Genomic DNA, 22,608 nt, shown 5'->3' with positions numbered 1-22,608 from the left:
TCGACAAACAAACCTGTCACTCATGTGTTTGAGGTTTCTGAAGTGATTTTATAATGATATAGTAAAACATGCGTAATTTTACGATATTTATTATTTTGCACATACCATTATTACTTTTTAACATTGAACATTAACATTTTATAAAAGTTTGGTACAGAAATGTTTAAGGGTTATAGAATATTTGATGGTATTATCTAGCACTTTTACTCGGTTTGATGCTTTTAGCTAACAGTTCTGTAAATTTTTTGAATTATTTTTTTTATTTATTGTTCTTCCTTGGTATTTGTTTTGTTATGTATATATAACTCTATTTATTAATGACCAAATTAATGGTCATTAAATAATATACAATGGTCATGTATAGTTACCATACATATGTATACTTGCTTTTCCTGATATGATTTTCATTAAGGAGGGTAATTCATATGCAGTTATATATTTTCAATGGGCAACTTAATTAAATTAATAAACGAAATATTAAACATCTGGAAATAGATATCATTTAGATTTATTTTAAAAATATATATATTCTTATTACCCTGGGAAAGTTTTTTCCTGCCTTTTTTCTCAACTTTTGAATTATACGCTATCACTCACATTGATTGCATTTTATTAGTATTGTGACTTTTAATTTCTATTTAAAGAAAGATTACCGTCATTTCGCAATTTTTTTGAAATTTCTAATTTCTGTTCGATTTGATTATTTAAATGCGTAACCAACTACAACGAGAAAGACGTAAAAATAATTCGAGTGCGAAATAGAGCAATTAGCGGGGGACCAAACACCATTCCGATAGATGATAATGCAAATTGCTATATAAATTTCATCATTCTCAATATGCAATATATTTTTTGTTGCTAAAGTACAAAATTTAAGAACGTATTTCTCTTTTATTGGACCAAAAACTAGCGACGTTTCACATGATCCTAAAACGATTCAAATTAATGGCACTGTGTAGTATTATTTGAATGCTTTTTATTGCACTCTGCTGCAATTTATATCCATTTATTATCTGGAATTACACCTTCGTGGTCAACTTATTTAATAATCACCATAATTATTAGGCATATCAGAGTTACAATACAATTAGTTGAAAACTAATAAACTAAGTTTTAGGTAGACCAATTTAGATTTCTCTAGAATTTAGAATGGTTTTATTCTTTTTAGAGCAATCATGCTAAAGACAGTTTTAGATCTACAACAATCCGACACGGCACGTGAACCCCGATGGGATAATTTTTTCAAAAAGGAAACATGGATCTTCCATACTGTGACTGTTTTGCAGTCAGAGATTACGGAGACCATCTTGTTCAAACAACAAAGACAAATACAATTTTCACAACGCTTTTTTCAACTTGAGGGTGCGAGTTATCTGAAAATAGTCATTCTAAGACACACTAACGTAATGTGAGTTAGAGATCACATTCCGAATAGAACCTGAAACTTAGGAAGTTCCATACCACAATTGTATCGCACTGTCAGGCCATTAACTATGTCAAAAAATACATAAAGGATAGAGCCCTGAAATTATTTACGAACACTGACAGCCTTTTACCAACACCGCGTTATCGAATCTTAGAATGGTTACAGTCAGTTACTGCTTAGTCTAATGAAGTGATAAGCAATAATTCAGTCAACTCGTAGAGAGGGGTTATGAAGAAACCTCGCAGTTATAGAGAGTACAAATGCTCAAGTGCACTGACTCAACTAGTCTCAACATAATAATGAGTGGCAAGGCTTCATCTATCTGTCTAGGTGATCACAATTAAAACGAAGCATTATTCCAATTATACAATATCATAATTTTCTATTTTTTATATACTTTACACACCGCTATAAAATTGTGCATGTGGCATGTTACCTTTTTGAAGGATCAAATTCTTTAAGAAGCCTATTAACATTCATTTCCATCGTTACTACTAGATAATTGCTTAAAAATAATTATATTCGTCTACTTTTGTGGCAAAAGTTTTCAAAAACTTCACTATAAAGTCTTGTATCAATACTAATTTTTTTAGTAGACTTTCTTATATTGAATACTTGCCTACTTGAATACTTGAATAGCTTCTCCTATCCCGTTGAGTTTCAGCCTTAATGATTGTATATTTCTAAAAATACTTGCTTCGCGATTTAATTCCGTCAATAATTTTTAAACAATAATTATTAAATTAATAATTTAAAAAGTTAAATATTTCGACAACAAGAAATTAAAACTATGAACGTAATAGTGAATAAAAATAGCGATTGAAGATCTTGACTTAATTTATATCTGGTGATATCTGTAATATTCAAAAAACGCTGCTTAAATTGTCCTTCGTCGCTAACCAGTCTTATCACAGTAGACAATTTAGATTGTAAGGATATGTCTAATGTGTCATTCAATAAAATAGTAAACTCAGAATCTGTCAATAATATTTTATAGAAATATTTCAAAAATAGTTGATTGAATGCTGGATTAATAATAAGCTGATTTAATTAACTGCCTTAAAAATTGACGATTCTTAAAAACTACTTTAGTGTAATAATTAAATGCTTGGTTTTTGATGATCTAACACCAAGTAATTCTTTGTTCACCAAATGTTTTGAAAGATTAAGTTTTATCTCTTATGTGTATTAGAGTTTTCTCATGTCGAACAATACCGGCACTAAAGTGATTTAAGTTACCAAAACTACCAAGACTCTGGACAGTTCTGTTCATCTCTCAAGCATATAGCTAACATGACCAACAAAACAATTTCTTGATTTTCTTACATCCCTTGACCCACTGATTTTTATTATATGCAGTCGTAGGAAAACACCGTTTTATCACTAATTTCGATATTTTTACTTCAGTCTGCAACTTCTTCATATCTGGAGTTGGTATATTTAATTTATTAATCAACATTTTCTTTTAAGCAGTTCTCATAAAATATGATGTTTTGACTATATCTTTAATTATACAATTATCCGATTTTAAATATTACTTTTCAAAGCTGCTGCAAGCGTAAAAAAAGAATTCTTATTCAGTCATTTTCTCCTTCCTTTTATTTTTTCTATGCATATTTCGTAAGAGGTCTACTTTTTCATGAAGCGCCTTAAATAGAAGAAATGAATACGATATTCAGTGAACACTCTGAATCATTCGACGCCTCGCACCTGCTTACAATAATCATGAACTGACCTTATCAGTGCTAAAATTTTATTTCGTAGAAACGTCATGCCTTGCTTAAACATTACTTATCTCCCTCGTCGAGTAATATTCTCCGACTTCCAAATATTCCCCTACATTCCAAAAATTTAAAAAAGAAAAATTCTTCAGTACAGAAAATTGAACAAAAAACTGAATTGATAAAATTGAGACCCCACCCTATTCAGCCTTCTTAATGCTTGTTTCAATATATGATAAATTGTAATCTATATCCGAACAAAGAGGTTAAATTTACCTAATTTTATACCCATTGTCTTTCAAATATGTTATTAAAGTCTGTAAAATCGTTAAAAGTTTATAATCGACAGCCAACATTATAATTTTGATTCAGTGAAAACACGCTAATTCGAAGTGGTCAGAAGTTTAAATTTAAAAAAAATAATTAAGAAACCTGCAAAATAGTAGAAAGTTTGTAATAGAAAAAATTACTAGATCTTCTTCACGAGTATCATGTTATCTGCTTTAAGGCGTTTATATGTTAGTTATTTTTTAATAATAATTGTTATTTAAAAAGTGTTTACTATTATTTCCATAAACAATTTAAGTTATTTGAGTAATATTAAATTTGAAAAATGTTTATAACTAATTTAAGTATAACTAAAAAAAACTGAATGAAACCGCATATGATTAATGGTCCTTTACAAGCTTACCTCATTCTAGCTAATATTTATCGAGGTTTTATAAAGTTGAAATATATGTTTTTTTTACGTGTTTATAATTGCAATTATAATTTACTAAATTAAGTAAACGCTGACGATGTGTATAGTTTTTATATCAGTTGTTTATTAAAATAAAATTTTAAAAAATATCTTCTCAATATAGATCATTTAAATTTTTTTTTTATTTTATATTTTGAGTTGGAATATATGCTGCTTAACAACCTATATCAATTATGACTTAATTTCGTCCATTTTTCGCTTACTGACCACAGCCACTTCCCTACAGCTTCATCTTCTGCAGCTGGTGCAACATTTTTTAAATTGCAATCACTAAAATATTTGCCTGTTACTTTTTCCAATTCAGGATCTAATGCAGCATAAAGAGTTGTTTGAGCACCGTTTCTGGCATTTTTTATAAAAGGCCAAAACAGAGGCTTCACGATTAACCTAAAATATTAAAATAAATAATAACTACTAAAAGAAACAAGTACTTAATATACCTTGCAAAAAAATTATTGAAAAATCCCATATGTCTAAAAAGTTCTGTGTCTACTACACCTGGATGCAAAGCATTTACTGTAACTCCAGTTCCTTTGTGTATACGAAATATTTTTAATTAATGTAAAATATTAAGGTGTTTGACTTGCCTTCTAATTTCTTTGAAAGTTCTCTTGTAAACAAAATATTTGCCAATTTACTCTGACTGTAAGCTTTTCCTTCGTCATATGATTTTTCACTATTCAAATCGCCAACGCATATTTCTCCTCTTACGTGCGCCAGGCTTGATACAACAACAATTCTGCTTGGTGCAGAGTTCTAGAAAATAATTAATTAAATTTAATTAATCACATAAATATAATTTATATCAATATTATGTTCACCTTTAAAAGATCCAACAACAAATTTGTTAAATAGAAATGACCTAAGTGATTGACGCCTAATTGCATTTCGAATCCATCTTTAGTTAAGGAACGTGGACAGCGCATAACGCCTGCGTTGTTAATAAGCACATCCAATTTGTCTTGTTCTTTTTTAAACCTATTTATACATAAATAACATTTATTGGTTGTATCGAAAAGTATACTTCATATGATTTCATATAATATTGCAGTAAATTGTTAATTAATATTGTGCTTACTTGTCGACAAAATTTTTTATTGATCCAAGTGAGGATAAGTCACATTCACGACAAAATATATTTTTATTGTAAGTTTCTAAAACAATTTCATCACGTGCCTTAAATATAAACAACAAAAATTAGCCCACAAATCTTTGTATTCAGCAGTTTGTATTTCATTTTTATATTTATATAAATAATGCTATAAACTTCCATATTTTGGATATTTACCTCTTCGCATTTCTTCATATCACGACATGCCATGTATACAGTTGCACCTCTATGGGCCAGATCTCGAACTGTTTCTTTTCCAATGCCAGTATTAGCTCCGGTTACTATAAACACTTTGCCATCCGCAGAAGTTTTCTTTGTATATTTTCCTCCTTGCAAATGTTCTCTAAAATTATTGCTTATTATATTATTTGTTCAATGCACATATTTGCAATTACTTTACGAAACAAGCCACACCAATCGTGGTACCTGCAACACTTAACCAAAACACAGGAGGACTTTTTAATAATGATAATATCTTCCTCATTTTCAATAATTTCCAATTTTAATTTTCAAAAATGATATAGATTTTTTCGAAAATTGCATAAAAGCTTTACTATCTAATCTAAATATACAACGATATATCGGCAGTTTGACATTAGACATATGTTGATGGTAAAAAATATTTTGACACAGGGTCCATCCCCATTATTTAAATTCTAAACTCTTGTGGGAAATTTATTTTTAAGAGTTGCATTACATATATCTGCCCTTAAATGAGGTGATTTGTTGAGCTCATTTGTATAATAAATCATACTCATTAGTGGTTATAATGAGTAAAACCGCTTAAATGAGACGGTGTGAATGCGCTATAACATTCAAAATTAATTTTGCTTACAAAAATATTTTGAAATTTCATATTATTATTAAGTTTTTATTTGTATAATTTTATTTAATTATACCTAACAATAAAATATAAACAAAAAAAACTCTTTGAATATTTTGCTCACAATTAACTAATTTATTGTGACAATTCTGATGAGGCTGATTCTGATGAGGATACTTCAGCAAATCACCAACGACAAAGTGTCGTAAATATATAGTTTACTAATCAATTTGCTTAAGTAAATAAATTAAATTACTCGTAAAAATGTTTATTATATAAAAAGCTTTTTAAATATCTTTTTAAAAAAAAATAATTTGCATTTCTTACCTTTTAATTTATGAATGTTGTCAAAATGTATATATACATCTTTATAATATTATAAAATAAATTTAAACGTACTTACATATATAACTGCCAGTTTTTTTAAAAAGAAGATCTACCTAAATTACTCATACTGAATTAATTTTTTTTTAGTTTGTAGATTATGTAAAGCCCACGAGTTCTTAAATTTATAATAACATTTCACGAAATAATGGAATAATATATGCAAATATATTTGCATTGACAAACGGAACTTTTTAAAACTACTGAATTTTTGCCTTAAAAACAACTATTTCACATATAATGGAAATAACTATAACCAAGTGATTGGTATGCCTATGAAAATCTACTTTCTCCACAGATTGTGGTCATTGTACAAGACACAATTGTACGCTTATTTAAAGGAAGGCATTAAAATCCAAAAAATCTTCAAATACGTTGACGTATTAACGTAATAATGAAGCATACGGATGATTATCAAATAAGACATTTCAGCATGTTCTATATCCCCAATCTAGCTGAGAACAAACAACTAAAAGATATTTTCAACAATAATACTAGGTTTGCTTACAAAAACAACAACAGCAATTACTATTCAGCAACAATCAAATGAAATCGACTAAATAAACTCCAAAGAAGCAAATTGCAGGAAGAACAGGAAGAAAGACTGTGACTGTATAAGTTGTCACTACTTGTATCTTGGCGCACCAAGGACCAGCTTGGTAATCATTCTTTTATTGTAGTTTTGTTATTTTTGTTTTTATTTGGATTGCAAGTGTCAGGGATTAAACAATTGTTAATTTTTCAAGAATTATATTATATTATTATATTGTACTATTGTGGTATGTATCAAATGTCAAATTTTTATTTTTGTTTAGTGCCAAAAACTCTATTTCAAATAGAAAACGGGTTAACAAAGGGTTAAAATTTTCAAATTGAAAAATTTTTTCAGTTTAATCAAGTGAATTAAAAATTGCTGTGTGTTTCAAATACCGACAAATATTCAACACCAGTAGTTTTTTGGAAATATTGGTGTGATATATTTGTAATGTCTCATTGATTGCTTTTGTAAATAATGTTAACAATTTTTTTATTCTATATTTTATTTTTTTATAAAATAGATAGCATTGAGAGGTTTATAATGTTTCATATATATATATATTTTCTGTAAATAGTTTTCTTAACCTTTTTTTTGACAAAAAGATTTACGAATTATGGAGTGATAAATTACTTCCATATCTATTAATATCTCTTGAAATTAAAAAACTTACCTACAAACCCTTAAAAAACCAATTTTAACAATTTTAAAAATCCAACTTTAATCCATCATTGGTATACACTAAGGTGCTTAGGAAAAAAAACGGGTCGCACATCACAGCTCAATAAATTTAAATAACTTAAGTATGTTGTAAATTAAAGAAATAAAATATTCAGGCCTATTCTGAATACTCCCAGCAAAAAAACTCCCTATTCCCACGCTGTTCCCGAACACACAGTTCCCTTATTCTGAATCGCTAGGGAGACAGCAGTTTCGTGAACAACAACAATTTCAAATTTGTTTTGTTAAATTTTGGCAACCATGCCACTTTTTAATGACGAAAAGTGAGAAAATGAGCAAAACAAAAAAAACAGTTGCATATCATATGTTGATTTAAATGTTAAAATCGCATTATTTGTTTGCTGCACAAATTATTAGAAATAAATATAAATAAGTGATTAAGTGAATAAGTGATTAATGAAAAACTTTTATTTTAATGAGAAAAATAAACATATAAAAAGAATTGTGCAGTTGTTGGTGTTTATTTATATAAAAAATTTTTAAAAACTTTAAAAATGCATTCAATTGCATTACGAATATTAGCAGAGGATTTGGCTCAAGAACATGAGCAAGAAATTTTGAAACAGAGGATCAATCGGAGAAACTTGAGAGATGCAGCAAATCCACTTGAGCTGCCTAATTTCTTGTAACTATAAATGTAAATTTAATTTGGTTTTAAAATAAACTTTTTTTCATTATAGATTTCAAAAATATTACAGAGTAAATAAACCAGCATTTATTTACCTGTTAGAGGAACTTACTGAGGAACTTACTGAGGAACTACAACCAGCAAAGAAGCAGTTTGCAGTTGCTCCAATTGTGAAATTGAGCGCTTGTTTGCGTTTCTTTGCTGAAGGAGCTTATCAAACATCAGACATTAAATATCACATTAAAATATATTCGAAAAATTTATTATTATTGGTTACTTAAATGTTAAATTTAACTCTTTTCTAAATTTTTAACTAATTAAAAAAACCTTACGTCATGATATCAATTCTTCAATGTCTTTATTTTTAAACATTCACTGCTTTTATATAAAATTTGCGTAAATTATAATTTACTTTTTTATATAATTAGGATAGAAATGTCCTTCATGCTTCAATTAATGAACTAATAATGGTTTATACCTGTGCAGATCTTACAATAAAAAAGAAGCAATGTTTTACCTGCACATAATTGCAGTTTATTTTAACTTATTCTAGAAATCCATTTATTTCAGAATTTGGTTTCCTTTCATTTTTCTATTGTTTTAAAAACAATAGTTAACACTTTAATTAATGGAAAAAACCCGTGTGAATAAAATAAATAAATAAAAATTTAACTATTTCAAATTTGTCATACTTTTATTAAAATAATAATTTTAATAAAATATATTAAATGAAAATTTTGTTATATTAAATTTATTAAAATATATTCGGAAAACTAATCAAAAAATAACACTTTAAAAATATTAAATTTATTGTAATAATTTTATTATAATAATAATTTTATTAAAATATATGCAAAAATCTGATCATTTTCAGTTACTTTTATATTAAATTAAACCATTTTTAATACTTTTTTAACTTGTGTCCCCAACAATTTGATAGGGAGAGAATTTGTGCAAAATTAGGAAAAAACTCCCATTCCCATGCGATTCAGAATAGGGGAATTGGGAACAGGGAACATACCAAATTTATTCAGAATAGGGGAATTGGGAACAGGGAACAAACTCCCATTCCCTTGCGATTCAGAATAGGCCTGATTATTTTTATTGGATAATGTAATTTTTCACAAGTTTGTATATAAAAACGTTTTAAATTTTATATACATTTTGGCTTTTGTGACTGTTGTTAAAGTATTTAATATAATTGATAAAAAATCTACATCTGCTACATTGAAGTAACAAGGTCCTTTCAACACGTCCAAGATGAATTTTAATACTGTCCAACGTATGCTGCCGCTCTATCTATCTATTTTGTCCGCTTCCTATCCCCAACATAATTAAACTACAAATTATTACAGGTTCCCTACATAAGCTACTACACAACAATGTCAATAAAAATACACACAAATTTCTTCATAATAAATAATATAAAAATGTTTATTAATTCATTTGTTAATATAAAAAAATTTAAATAATAAAAACATATAACAAAAGATTTTAAATATCATTAAAAAAATTTTACACTTTGAAAAATGTTGGGTAAGAATTTATAAATATGTAAATTTTAGAAGATGCGAACACAAATGCTGTACGTTGCAATTTTATATACGTTTCATTAATTTCATATTAATGAAGGTTTAGAAATAAATATAGTAATATCAATTAAAGTAATATCACTATTTCTCTCAGCTTTTCCATTTTGATACTTTTAAATAATACTAAATTTATTACGAAATAAATAATTCTGTTGAATCTATACTGATGACGCACAGTTTTAAACTTAACACATCATAACACTATAGTTTAAAGTATCACTATTGCAAAATATCGCATCGCAAATCACCTATGTTCACAAACTTATATTCCAGAAATTCTTTATGCTGTAGGAGCTGTAACAAAAGCACCAGCAAATAGTACATTTTTCTTGTTCCATATCATATATAGAAAAGGACGATCAGCATAAAATTGTAGTGGTAACAACATACATCGAGTCATCATAATCATACCTTTTAATACATATAAATAATTATTGTTAAGATTAGGCACAGAATTTAAAAAAAAATTACCAGTAGCAGCCGCCGCTTCTGTTCCTTCCTCGTTTACTTCGATGAAGGCCTTATGCACCACTTTTGAAACAAATATATTTTCTGGCGATTCGAGCATATTGCTGAACTCAGCATCGTCTGTGAACATTTTAGTAATACCAAACTAAAAAAAATAGTCGAATTTTAAAACTTTGTATACTCTCTTTTATATACAAGACATTAAAATATTTAAATGAAAAATATTTCTTGTATAATTACTCATTTAAAAATTTGCCTTGTATTACTTAAAAAATAATTAAGGAAGTTATATTTGATTTATATTCAAATAATATTCCATTAGAAAATATTTGGAACTCTACAATAATATATAAGATAAAACATTTATTACTAGTTTTAATAACGATTATATAATAATTATTATAATAGAAAAAAAAAATGAAATTGTTGAATAAATATGTCGTTAGGGTTAAGAAATTCTGGAAAAAATTTCATAAAACATTTTTAGTGTTAAAATTTGTTGTGATACTAATCATAGTAGACAAATCTATTTTAAATAATAATCAATCGAATGTTTAAATGAAAGGGTAATTTTTCCATTTTCAAACCACAGTATCAAAAAAATACATATTCTGTTTTTTTCTGTCTAGATAACAGAATGATATCAAATCCAAAAATAAGCTTCATTATAAAAATTCCGCACTAGAGTACGATAACTGACTAATATTAGTACATGCATTTAATCGATAACACTAAACCAATTAAAAAATTCCTAAAATTTAATCAATTCTATAATAAATTGTACTCACCTTTTTAAGCGCATCAGTTAATTCTACAGAATAGTCCACCTTAAATTTGGGAAAGCTTACTTGTACTTCTTCAGTATTAATTTTGTCAGCTAAATCGATTAAATTAAATCCTTTTAGTTTTTCTGCAAGCGATTTAAGACCCTCTCGTTCGTTAGGTAGCAACACAAGCATTGATAAATCGGAATCCTTATAAGGCATTTCAAGAGCAGTGCAATCTAAATCCTCTAAATACCCGTAACCGAATTTGGCCTTTTTCTTCATATACTGTACTTTAACAGACTCCTCTTCACTCGTCCAAAAATCATCTTCTTCAGTTAACTGCTCATCAAATTTATTTTCCCAACTTCCCTTAAAGTGAATTGCATTTAATAGCAATAAACGCGTATTATCATCTAATGAGCTTGGTTCGATTAAATCCGTTATTTTTCCTTCAGTTTTTTCGCTCACCCAAGAATTTATGGTTTCAGCAGCTAGATTGCTTTCTGCAAAATTCAAATTTTCAGCTTCAGCAAGGTAATGTTCTTTGACAGCTGTTTGATACTCTGCCTTCAATTCCGCGCCGTCTCTGAGGTAAAGTTTATTTGCAATTTTTACAAGATCGCTATTCCTGTACTTTTCTAAAACAAATTGAAATGTCTCCGCCACCTCTGGTGGAAAATTGGACACGAGTTTCAAACCATTTGCAATTTCATCTGCCGTTTCACCCTGGGCACCAGCAAAAGCTAAAGCAACGCATGTTTGGACAGATAGCGGTGAAAATATTATGTTACTTTTAACACCATCGACGGACAACAGGTGGAACAGTTCGCTGGTGAAGCTTGCTCCATTACGTGCAAATTGTAAATTAAAATCAAACATTTTTAAATCCAATAAATTTCTACAAAACAATACATATTAAATTTTTTCAGGAACACACAAAAAACACGTCCATTACTCACCAGAGCCAAAACAAATTTGCCGAAATTCAGTTGCCGTCACTTAAAACGAAACTACATATAAACATACTTAAAATTAATAACAAATATCTACGGTCGGTCAACTTGGAACTATTGTATAATGAAGTTAGATGAGAAGAGTAAGTTTATTATGTTATTATGCATTTACCCATTGGCATAAAAGTCCTACTTTTGGACTACTTGCCTTGGAAGAAACCTATTTTCGGTTTTTACAAACTTGCCTTGTCATATTTATTCCATCACAAACATCTTCCTAAGAAGTATTCCCTACAATACTTTCAAACAGAAATAGTCGGAATTACAGCTTGAAAATATTTTTCTGTTATCAAGAGATAAAATATTGTATTTGTTATATTGGTGCTGTCGATATTTAGTATTAAAGCAAATAATTATAGATTTTCTACATTAAAAAAAACCTTTTGCATTACAAATAATGTTTTTAAATCATTAGATTAGTAAATTATTCATCGGTAGAAGTACTGTAATGTAACAAAAAAATCTATATATAAAAGCGAAGAAAAAGTAACTAAGACATAACATGGGAGTTCAAGTTTTTATTTCTGAACTTAATTTATTATATAATAGATATTAATATTTTTTTTTCTTTTGATTTGATGTGTCTTTTGGAATTATCTTTTATTATGTATGAAAAAGAATATTTCCAGAAAGTATTCTCACACCTGTATATAAATATAGAACACAAAATATACGAAAACATTTCCAGAAATGATGAGATAGATTAGATATAACAAAAGTCCAGGGGCGTGGACGCATACCATTGAAATATTAAAGATAAATATTATATGTAGAAAAAAATAAAATTTTATGAATCATCGCTCACAATTGTGGTTGTTTTTCAATTTACAAAACAAAGTAACATTCTCATTGTGTATATACATATATATTTCTGTGCACTTGTGTAAACTGATGTACAATCGAAACTATTTACTTTTGGAGAAAGTTTTAATTTACCTAAATAGTCAGCATTTAACGACACACCAATAAAAAAAAACACTTTTGTTATTTAAATATTTTATTTTTTGTTATAAATATAATTACTATTCAAGACTTCTTTTAAAAAATAATTTTAAAACGTTTGTGAGAAACAATAATTTTGTAAAATCAGTATTATATTAATACATATACATATATTACACATTTACGCATATACAAATGATAGTACAAAATTAATTAATTTTAAATAATTATCACTCAGCTATTATTTTTAAGTTTCAAAAATTGGTTTTGAATCAAGTTAAACCGTCTCTCAATTTCTTGTAAGTTGCACGAGTTACGTTCGGAAGACACATTCAAATTTAAAGATGTCTGTTTTAAAATTCAAAATTAATATTCAATATTAAAATTATAAATCGTTGATACAGAACCTTTTTAATATTATGCTTTAGACGATCCCTTTCTTCAGATATTCTTTTAATATCATCAGCATACTTTTGTGATAATGACTGACATTTTGGTTTCATATTTTGCATTTGAGCAAGTAGTGTTATATCTTCATCTCGCATCTGTTCTTCAGCTAACATTAACTGCGTACGGTCTCTTAGTTTCTATAGTCATTAAAAATATTTCTTTAATTTACTATTATTTATATGAATACTCAAACCTCTGTTTCAATGTTGTGCCATAATTGATCCAACTCCTTTTCCGTTTCGATTGCTTTCTTTCGTTGTTCAGATTTTTTCATAGTTGCTATTACTTTTCCTCTACGATTACGTAATTCTTTCTGGTAAAGAAGAACAATTTTGTTCTGATAAGCTATACGTTCTTCCTCACGTTTTAATACATCGAGATACAGTTTCTCCATCTCTGGAAGAATATATTAAAATTAGTCTTACTTATGAAAAATGAAAATTTTTTTTCTTTTAACATCATTTTTGTTATACGATATAAACAACAATCTAGAGCAGGGCTGTCCAGACTAGATGCGATCGCGGGTTAATACAAATTACTGTACAGATTGGAGAGGCGCAGAAACAAATACATTATTAAAAAAAGTTTAAGCATGAAATCGCCCAACAGCCGGTACTGCGGCCAGAAGAGTCCTATTGTACTAACAAATGCATACGTTCATAAATACATTATAACATATAATGCAGTTTTATCCGTACACTAAAAGAAAATTTGCGTAATTATAGTAGATTAAAAACATCGCGGGCCGTACTTTGGACAGCCCTAATCTAAAGCAAACTTTAAACTTTTTTACGCTGTGCAGTGATCAAAAAATCTTAACAGATCAATTGTTGAAAAATTCAAAATTGTTTAAATTACTCTTTTCAAGAAACAGAGAAAGTGATGATAAACAAAATTCATCATATATAAAGGTAGTACCAAAGACATATGAGCCTCTAGCTTATGTTCAGAAGCAATTCTTATTAAATACAAGTTTTAATTATAAGTAGTTGTGATATATATTTTGTATGTTAATGTAAGTTTAACTATGACTGTTCATTTATGCTGAAATCTATTGTTATTGAACAGTTTTTAGTTCATAGAACAGTTTTTTTATTTTTTAACATATAATCACCGTAAATAATTAGAATACAAGATGTATTAAACAGACATCTCTCCTAACCATGCGATGTTTTGTTAGTCCACCGTTTTCTTTTTTCATTCAAATTACGTTCCTTCAAACGGACTAATTTTTTAACCGGACAGAATTGCTAGTCCAATCAGCGTTCGTTTCATAGAGCTTGCACTGTACGAATAAAATGATAAATAGGGATTTGATGGATATTTAATTATTAGAATAGGGAAAACTAAATATCATCGTTATTCAAAATTTATTATATTTTGCTTTAAACAATACTTAACCTTTCATTCTTTTCGCATGTGTTTCATCTTTAAGATCCCTCTGAAGATGTTTCATTATTTCCAACTCTTCGCACTCCAGTTGGTGTAATCGAGCATCAATTAATTTTTGTTCATTTTGAAAAACCTTCATTTTTTCTTCATGTTGCCTAATGCATTCGTTTGGATAGTTCAAAAATTTAGGATACACATTTTTAGGAAGTTGCTTAAAAAGTTCGATATATCTTTTTGGATGTAGTTTAGGTGGGCATTTTGTGTTTAATTTCCATGCTTTTGACAATAATTGACTGACATCAATTGGATTTTGTTCGTGAAAAAACATAATCACGTTATCCCTACATGGTAATCTTAAGATAACTTCTCGCTGCAAAATATTATAAGCAACGCAACAAAATATAATAAAATACGTTTGACACGATATTATATTATCCCATAAATGAAGCCACTGTTCTTGATCGAGAAGTTCTGAGAATCCATTAGAAAAAATTGACCAAGCGTAATGTGTTGAGTTAATATCCATTTTAGCATAAAATTTGCACAAATCTGGGTCAAAAAACTGAAGCAGATTTTCGCATATCCCTAAATAATTTGCAGGTTCCATGGGATGAAATTCAAACCACAGTTGGAAATGATTTAAAAAAAGTGTGACACAAATTTCGAATGCAATAAGAGCATTTTTCGAAAATAATTTTATAAATGGAAATATTAAAAATGGTACAAAGTCTGCATATAAAATTGGTTTGCACCACAATCCCAAGCATGACCACACTTTAATCAGCGACCGTTTTAAAGACTCATTCTTTAATTTTATATTTTTTGATTTGCTTCTAATTTCCACTGGTACCTCACTTTTAAGTAATTTTTGAAACTCTGATTGATTATATGGCAATTTAAGCAATGCAGACCAAATAATAGTGCGATATTTTGAGGGATATTGGCCATATTCACGCAAAATATGTAACAATCGATTACGTTTAAGCATATTCTTTACATCATTATAAAAGCATTCATTGCTGGAAATGGGTAAGCAAATCGGTTTTTTCACTTTAAAAGAGCCTTGTAACAGTTCGATACATTTTTCTTGTGACTTTAATATGTTATAAAGTTGAGAGGTTGACCAAATATTGGCCTCTCCGTTATTTGATAATATTGCTATCAATTGTCCATCTTCGGAAATTTCCATATGGAATGCATTTCGTGATTGAACAATCAATATTAACTTAGTATTTTGACAATCAAGTAATATAACCTGATGTTTTGTTGTAAGGCAAAATAACAAAATCTCCTTAGGTTTCGGAAGAAAAGCGCATTCCGAAACCACAAAATCTTTAGTTCGAAGTATTTTTTTAATCTCAACTGTGTAAATGCTAATTAGTAATATGTAATTATCTATTGTTGATAAGCATAAAAGGCTTCCGTCGAAAGCATAGCAGTAGGAAACTATCTGACCATTAGAATAATCTAAGTTTTGGCAGTTAAATAGAAATTCTCTACAATTTTCGGAGTCTAAACAGAATTCTGGTATGGAGTCACTCTTCATTAGTTGTAATTTTTTATCGCGTTGCTTTATTGGGTAGTGAATGCGAATATTTCTCAGAGTAACTCCCGACCAAAAATATATTGCATCATTGGTAAAACAAGTAAAAATTTTTTCTGAAAATGGCAAAAAAGTTGCGAACTTTAAATTGATTGGCATCTCATCCAAGTCCAGGCGATGTGTAGCAGTAAAGGTTTGCACATTAAATAAAATTGCAAGGTGTCCAACAATAATTAGTGCTAAATTAGATGGCAACAATGGCTGTCCCGGAAAAGATATTTCAGTAATGGGACATTTATAAACTTCTGCTGTCTTTATTATTTTCGAGCTATCTAAATTAATTATAATTATTTTAAGACGAACGTTTAACTAGGTTTATTTACCTGTGTCCAGAAGTAGAAGCCGACCATTTTTGGTGCCTATTAAATAATGCGTTGTCTTTGTAAACGACGGCTTTATTACGCTTACGCCTATAATTTGTTCTTGTAATTGCCAGTAACGTTTTGATGGAAAATCAAATACAAAAATGTTCCCCCTTAAATATTTAGAGTAATAATATATTACTGGCATTTCGGAAAAAAGAAAAATCATCACCTTTTATCAATAATAACAAATTGAGTGCATCCGTTTCCAAAACAACATGCACTCAATCTAATTCTTATGATTTTATCATATTTAGTGACTGTGTGATGTAAGGTAAATATATTTCCATTTTGATTTTGTTTTAATTTAAATGGTAATTTTTTTGATTTGTCTATAGTGCATGGTTCAGCATCATAGAATGAAGTTTCTTCAGTTATTTCTTCAAACAATCTCTCTTCCAAAAATGGTTCGTCTTCCAAAAATTCACTATCCTCAAAAATTTCCTCAGAGTTAGTTTTTTTTAAATTTTTATCCTTTATAATTAAATCATTGTTTTCATTTTTCGATGTATTGCCTTTAGCTAAATCACTATTATTTGATTCAGCGTTCAAAGATTTACTTCGTCTGTTGCTCCCCTCCAAATCATTGTTAACAGCGTTGTTAGAGTTTTCTTCTTTTTTATCCATATCAATCGGGGTAAATTTAATAAATTTCTTAGATTAATTTAAGTTTAGCGCTCTTAAAATGTTTATTTTTTATTTTGACAGTGAATTAATAAAACGGAGTAATTCAAGTGTTTCCTCTGCATTTTATTAAATGATTACTACAATTTTCAGTGATGATCTAAATAGTATTAAAAATTTTAGTATTAGGTAAACTGGACTCACCTACAGTTGGTAGATACAAATACACAAATTTGAATTATTTAATGCCATTATCATATAAAATATCAGTATATTTACATCGGCTCTGAAAATGTTGTTCTGATCTGTATAGTTTCATTGTAAATTGCACATAAATGTGTTAAATTAAAGTAGGGGTGCTATACAATAGTACCCCTATTGTGTAGTATTTGTAATAGTAGTGGTATTCACTATTCCGTGCGACGATTTTTGTAACCGATTTATATAATTACCAAAGAAGATAAAAAAAATTTCAGATACTTGAAAATTTAAGTAAAAATTTTTTTAGATTATCCAATAGATATTAAAACTTTTGTGTAATGGCTTAAAAATATCAAATAGTACAAAAAGAAAAACAATTGCTACACAAAGACGTTGAAAAATTTTCCTTACCCGGTTCTGCTATTGCTGATACATACTGTAAAAACTTAAATCAAAGCGAAATATATAACCAACCATACCAACCAACCATACCAAGTTGGTATTACCAACCAACCATATCTGTGTATTTGATAAGAACGAAATAAACAAAGTTCGCCGCTTTTGTTTACTTCGTTTCTATCATATATATTTTATCAAATATATATATACAGTTTGTCAACATTGTGTTTGCAAAACGAAAAAATGTTACAAATATTTGTTAAATGCTCAATAAAAACGATTTAATTTTGAAATAAAAAAAAAATTAAAAAGTTTACAATTAATTTAAACATTTTTCTTTATATTAAACTAAAAATTAATCAAAAATATCGTTAGAACAATAAAATAATTCACAAAAACAAAAATAACACCAAATTTGTTGTGTCAACATTGTGTTTGCAATTTTGCAATTTCTTATTTTTAACGGGACAGAATACCGTTAGATGTGTCTGGGTTTTTCTGTTTATTATAATATTCTGCAAAAACTGTTCAATTTCTTTGTTATTTAATAAAGTAGAGTCTTTTAAGTGAAGGAATAACTAGAATACAAGTGATTAAATATGGCCTGTAAAAGAACAAATTCAAATAATATTGAGTTATTATGTTATAATTACTACCTCGGTAAATCTGCTAAGGAATAAAGTCTAACGTTTAATATTAGGTTAAGAACAATTAATAATATCAAAAACAAAACAGAAAATGAGGATTGCATTAGTTTAAAACCAGCAGGCCACCGTATTAAACCATTGTCTGATCGCCATATAAGAAGAGTATTGCGAATAATTGATAAAAATCCTTTAATTTCCTTACGATCATTGGCATTAGGTCTGGAGAAGCTATTTAATATTGTTGTTAGTCACAAGGCAATAAGAAAAGTGCTATTACAAAACATTTATTCTTCGAAAGTTCCACGTAATACACCGTTGTTATCTGTTTAAAAAATTGAAAAACGATTTCAGTTTGCTAGCGCACATTTAAGATATGATTCAAAGTACTAAGATGATGTGATTTTCTGGGACGAAGTGAAAATCAAGCTTTCTTCTAATGCAGGACCCACACAAACATGGTAATAAAGCATAAAATTCCAGAAAATCACACCATCTTAGTACTCTGAAGCCAGTGACGATTGCTCTAAGGTGCGGAGGTGTGCGGTGAACACCCTAACATAATTTGCAAAATGTTAAATAACATAGGTCTATAAATTTATTAGGTATCTTCACATCAAGAATTATTATTAATTATTACATTTCCATATACATATATATTTTTTAAAGTTTTAGCAAAAACAATTAAATATAATTGTCTATGAAAACTCAATCAATTTGCTTCTGTTAGCTGCTATCATAGAGTATATATACTCTTTGCTGCTATACTTGTTAGGTGTGCTCGTATATTTGCAGCTCAAATCACAGAACATTTCTATTTTATTTCGTCTCTCCCCTTTGTGTGCAAAGAAGTTGGCCGCATATTCATACGTTGCATATGAACAAAATAATGTGCGTGTGCTCCCGTTCGTAATATCAGAGATAGAGATTTATATAGTGAGAATTGTATGAGAGTAATTTTCTGTTCTATTCGAATATCAAATGCATGCATACGAATCCAACATGATGATTTGCCAAAGTGGTTGCATGAGCGGCTAAAGTTTGCAGCTCATATCACCATACATTTCTATCACATTTCGTCTCTCCCCTTTTAACAGCAGCACCCACGAATTTCTGTTCTTATTGTGCGGGGTACTTGTGCGCACATTGCAAGTGGTTTCGATTTTGTTTGATCACTGCACAAACATGTATGTTTCTAAGTACAAACTCTTTTGTTTGAAAAAAGTTGGTTTGATGTTACGAGAATTATGTGAAATGTTTTGTTTCTTCCATATTGATATAATATTAAATTTATATATAAATTATTAATTTAATTTGTTTAATATGTTATTTTGTTAATGAATTGTTAATATAATATTGCGAATATATTGTTGCCTAATATAATATGGTTATTATTAATAAAACATCTCATATATTTTAATTTAAGTGGTACATGTAAAAAAAACATTAAAGAAGAGCCGCACACCCTTCCAAATAGGGCACGCGTCGTCACTGTCTGAAGCATATCTTAAATGTGCGCTAACAAACTGAAATCGCTTTTCAATTTTTTAAACAGATAACAACGGTGTATTACGTGGAACTTTCGAAGAATAAATGTTTTGTAATAGCACTTTTCTTATTGCCTTGTGACTAACAACAATATTAAATAACTTTTCCAGACCTAATGCCAATGATCGTATGGGAATTCAAGGATTTTTATCAATTATTTGCAATACTCTTCTTATATGGCGATCAGACAATGGTTTAATACGGTGGCCTGCTGGTTTTAAACTAATGCAGTCCTCATTTTCTGCTCTGTTTATGATATTATAAATTGTTCTAAACCTAATATTAAACATTAGACTTTATTACTTAGCAGATTTACCGAGGTAGAAATTATAACATACTAACTTAATATTATTTGCATTTGTTCTTTTACATGCCATATTTAATCACGTGCGTTTTAGTTATTCCTTCACTTAAAACACTCTATTTTATTAAATAACAAAGAAACTAAACAGTTTTTGCAGAATATCATAACAAACAAAAAAACCCAGACACATCTAACGGTATTCTGTCCCGTTAAAAATAAGAAATTGCAAAATTGCAAACACAATGTTGACACAACAAATTTGGTGTTATTTTTGTTTTTGTGAATTATTTTATTGTTTTAATGATACTTTTGAATAATTTTTAGTTTAATATGAAGAAAAATGTTTAATTTATTTGTAAACATTTTAATTTTTTTTTTATTTCAAAATTAAATCGTTTTTATTGAGCATTTAACAAATATTTGTAACATTTTTTCGTTTTGCAAACACAATGTTGACAAACTGTATATTCTATCATATATATATATTCTATAATATATATTCTATCAAATAGACATTTCGCTTTGGCTTAAGTTCGCTTAAGTTCTTACGGTACGTACCGATTAACTGAGCCTTTAGTCGGATGTGCGTTAAGGCTCAGCATTTCTGTAAAAGAATACTACTGATATTTGAATCAATATATTTAGCAATATAAAATTTATAAATATTTTAGAATTTCAAGAAAAAAACGTTGGTCTGTCAGAGTCCTCCTTGATACACACCATATCGAAATCAAGAAGCATGGACGTCTCCAGCCTAACAGCTGGCGCATACAGTTGAATTCAGCTCATTTAAAATATTTAATTTGTTTATACAATATGATAAAGTTCAATAGAAGAGTCACTTATAGTATATCTTAATTGTCGTGTAAAAAATAATTAAAGTTGGATACCTGCCGACCATCAACAGTTCGCATATTAGAGACCATGTATTTGAGGTTTTATTTAAGAAGCATTAAGTTGCTTCTGCTTGATTACAATTAGTCAGTTAGCATTCATAGCTAAGACTTAACCATGTTATTGCTATTAGTGTAAGTAGCCCGTGGAGATATACACATTTGGGAAATAACATAAAAGAAATTACATATACAAAAGCTTGGGTTGGGATATGGGTATATAAAGTGTGAAAAAGGAGATGATAGTTTAGGTACAAGAGTGGACGGCCACTTCAATGGGACGGAAGTTAATATTAATTGGACTCAAATTGGTAAATGCACTACTACGTGAAAACAGATAGTTAACATCATGGCATCAGAGGGTAACATTCCTACAAGTTACTTAGTAACCCATGTTTTTATCGACATGTGTATGTTCCAAGTCATTTTGTAAGATACTGATGAAGCCTATCGAACGTGTTTGCAAGATCAAGACCTACAAGTGCCATGCGTTCACATGAGTTATATATCCTACCTGCAAGAGCTGATGTAACTGATTTGATGATAATGTTGAGGAATTGTTTATCTACCGTATTCGAATCAGAGGTCCTGAAAATTTACCGAAATCACGTTGAAAGATATTTTTGATGATTTAATTTCACCTTTTTTCAATTTTTGTTAGTTTTCATGACAGCTTCGAAAAGGGTTCCCACGGCAAGTAGTATTAGGGTGGCAAGGCAGATATCAGGGATAATAATTTATGGCTTCTTACCTTTCTTGTTTTCCTAATTTTTGGGATATTGCAATTTTAAACTAGATCCCGCATCGAACGCAACACTTTTTTCTGTTTAGGCAGTGAGAGAAAGAGTTTCATTTCAAAAATAAAAATTTTAAAAATGGTAGATCATTTAAATGAAACTTAATACTCATAGCCAGTGATGACATTGTGTTCGTTCAATGTCAACTAGTTCAAGCTTTACTTGCTGAGCTATTAATTATATATGCTAGGTAAAGACAAAACTTTACTCTTATCAAGAATACAATTAACGTACTAGGCTTCTGATTTAGTATCTCAAACTCCTGTTAAAAAGTTAGCGTTCCTGCAAAACTCGCTAAAAGTTTTAAAATCATCTCTTAAATGTAACTAGTAAATAAACTAATGACAGCTGATTCTGTAATTCAAATTTTATAATTTAGCATACATAAGTATGGCGTGTGAGTTTTAAATTTATCTTGCGGAATGAATGACTGTTGAGGTTTACCTTAAACATGTTCGATTACGCCATAGAATTCAAACA

The 22,608-nt window shown here is 28.8% G+C and overlaps 3 protein-coding genes across 4 annotated transcripts; all 3 read right to left on the bottom strand.

The window, feature by feature from the left end:
• Window positions 1-3,963: 3,963 nt before the first annotated feature.
• Window positions 3,964-5,595, bottom strand: LOC119677383 (retinol dehydrogenase 13-like). Its single transcript, XM_038088706.1, has 7 exons — window positions 5,414-5,595; window positions 5,196-5,361; window positions 4,986-5,083; window positions 4,729-4,885; window positions 4,495-4,663; window positions 4,348-4,438; window positions 3,964-4,294 (listed from the first exon to the last, which is right to left on the bottom strand). Exons 1-7 carry the CDS (start codon window positions 5,500-5,502, stop codon window positions 4,075-4,077), a joined length of 990 nt encoding a protein of 329 aa, XP_037944634.1. The 5' UTR covers window positions 5,503-5,595; the 3' UTR covers window positions 3,964-4,074.
• Window positions 5,596-9,675: 4,080 nt separating this feature from the next.
• On the bottom strand, window positions 9,676-11,854 carry LOC119677382 (serine protease inhibitor 42Dd-like). The gene is made up of 3 exons (XM_038088705.1): window positions 10,978-11,854; window positions 10,193-10,334; window positions 9,676-10,132 (listed from the first exon to the last, which is right to left on the bottom strand). The coding sequence occupies exons 1-3, from the start codon at window positions 11,833-11,835 to the stop codon at window positions 10,002-10,004; spliced, it is 1,131 nt and encodes a 376-aa protein (XP_037944633.1). The 5' UTR covers window positions 11,836-11,854; the 3' UTR covers window positions 9,676-10,001.
• A 1,245-nt stretch (window positions 11,855-13,099) lies between these two features.
• Window positions 13,100-17,481, bottom strand: LOC119677380 (TBC1 domain family member 31-like). Of its 2 annotated transcripts, XM_038088703.1 has the most exons (6): window positions 16,891-17,479; window positions 16,680-16,831; window positions 14,763-16,628; window positions 13,555-13,757; window positions 13,319-13,498; window positions 13,100-13,259 (listed from the first exon to the last, which is right to left on the bottom strand). In XM_038088703.1, exons 1-6 carry the CDS (start codon window positions 17,343-17,345, stop codon window positions 13,146-13,148), a joined length of 2,970 nt encoding a protein of 989 aa, XP_037944631.1. In that variant the 5' UTR covers window positions 17,346-17,479; the 3' UTR covers window positions 13,100-13,145. The 2 variants fall into 2 exon arrangements, with proteins under 2 accessions (XP_037944631.1, XP_037944632.1); XM_038088704.1 differs by lacking the exons at window positions 13,100-13,259; window positions 13,319-13,498; window positions 13,555-13,757 and adding an exon at window positions 14,478-14,646 and having other exon boundaries at window positions 16,891-17,481.
• Window positions 17,482-22,608: the final 5,127 nt, after the last annotated feature.

Source organism: Teleopsis dalmanni, chromosome 2, assembly GCF_002237135.1.
Source record: "Teleopsis dalmanni isolate 2A chromosome 2, ASM223713v2, whole genome shotgun sequence".
Taxonomy (NCBI): Eukaryota; Metazoa; Arthropoda; class Insecta; order Diptera; family Diopsidae; genus Teleopsis; species Teleopsis dalmanni.
The sequence above is the reverse complement of the archived record's forward strand: the minus strand, read 5'-3'. Positions and strand labels throughout refer to the sequence as shown.

Excerpts from the sequence above, each read along its gene's own strand:
- LOC119677383 (XM_038088706.1), bottom strand. The coding sequence starts at position 5,502 with ATGAGGAAGATATTATCATTATTAAAAAGTCCTCCTGTGTTTTGGTTA. Across the intron at positions 5,084-5,195 it reads ATATGAAGAAATGCGAAGAG|GCACGTGATGAAATTGTTTT; the intron begins GTAAATATCCAA and ends TTTATATTTAAG. Across the intron at positions 4,295-4,347 it reads TTCAATAATTTTTTTGCAAG|GTTAATCGTGAAGCCTCTGT; the intron begins GTATATTAAGTA and ends TTAATATTTTAG.
- LOC119677382 (XM_038088705.1), bottom strand. The coding sequence starts at position 11,835 with ATGTTTGATTTTAATTTACAATTTGCACGTAATGGAGCAAGCTTCACC. Across the intron at positions 10,335-10,977 it reads TAACTGATGCGCTTAAAAAG|TTTGGTATTACTAAAATGTT; the intron begins GTGAGTACAATT and ends TATTTTTTTTAG. Across the intron at positions 10,133-10,192 it reads AGAAGCGGCGGCTGCTACTG|GTATGATTATGATGACTCGA; the intron begins GTAATTTTTTTT and ends ATGTATTAAAAG.
- LOC119677380 (XM_038088703.1), bottom strand. The coding sequence starts at position 17,345 with ATGGATAAAAAAGAAGAAAACTCTAACAACGCTGTTAACAATGATTTG. Across the intron at positions 16,629-16,679 it reads GCTTCTACTTCTGGACACAG|ATAGCTCGAAAATAATAAAG; the intron begins GTAAATAAACCT and ends TAATTAATTTAG. Across the intron at positions 13,499-13,554 it reads GGCACAACATTGAAACAGAG|AAACTAAGAGACCGTACGCA; the intron begins GTTTGAGTATTC and ends TAATGACTATAG.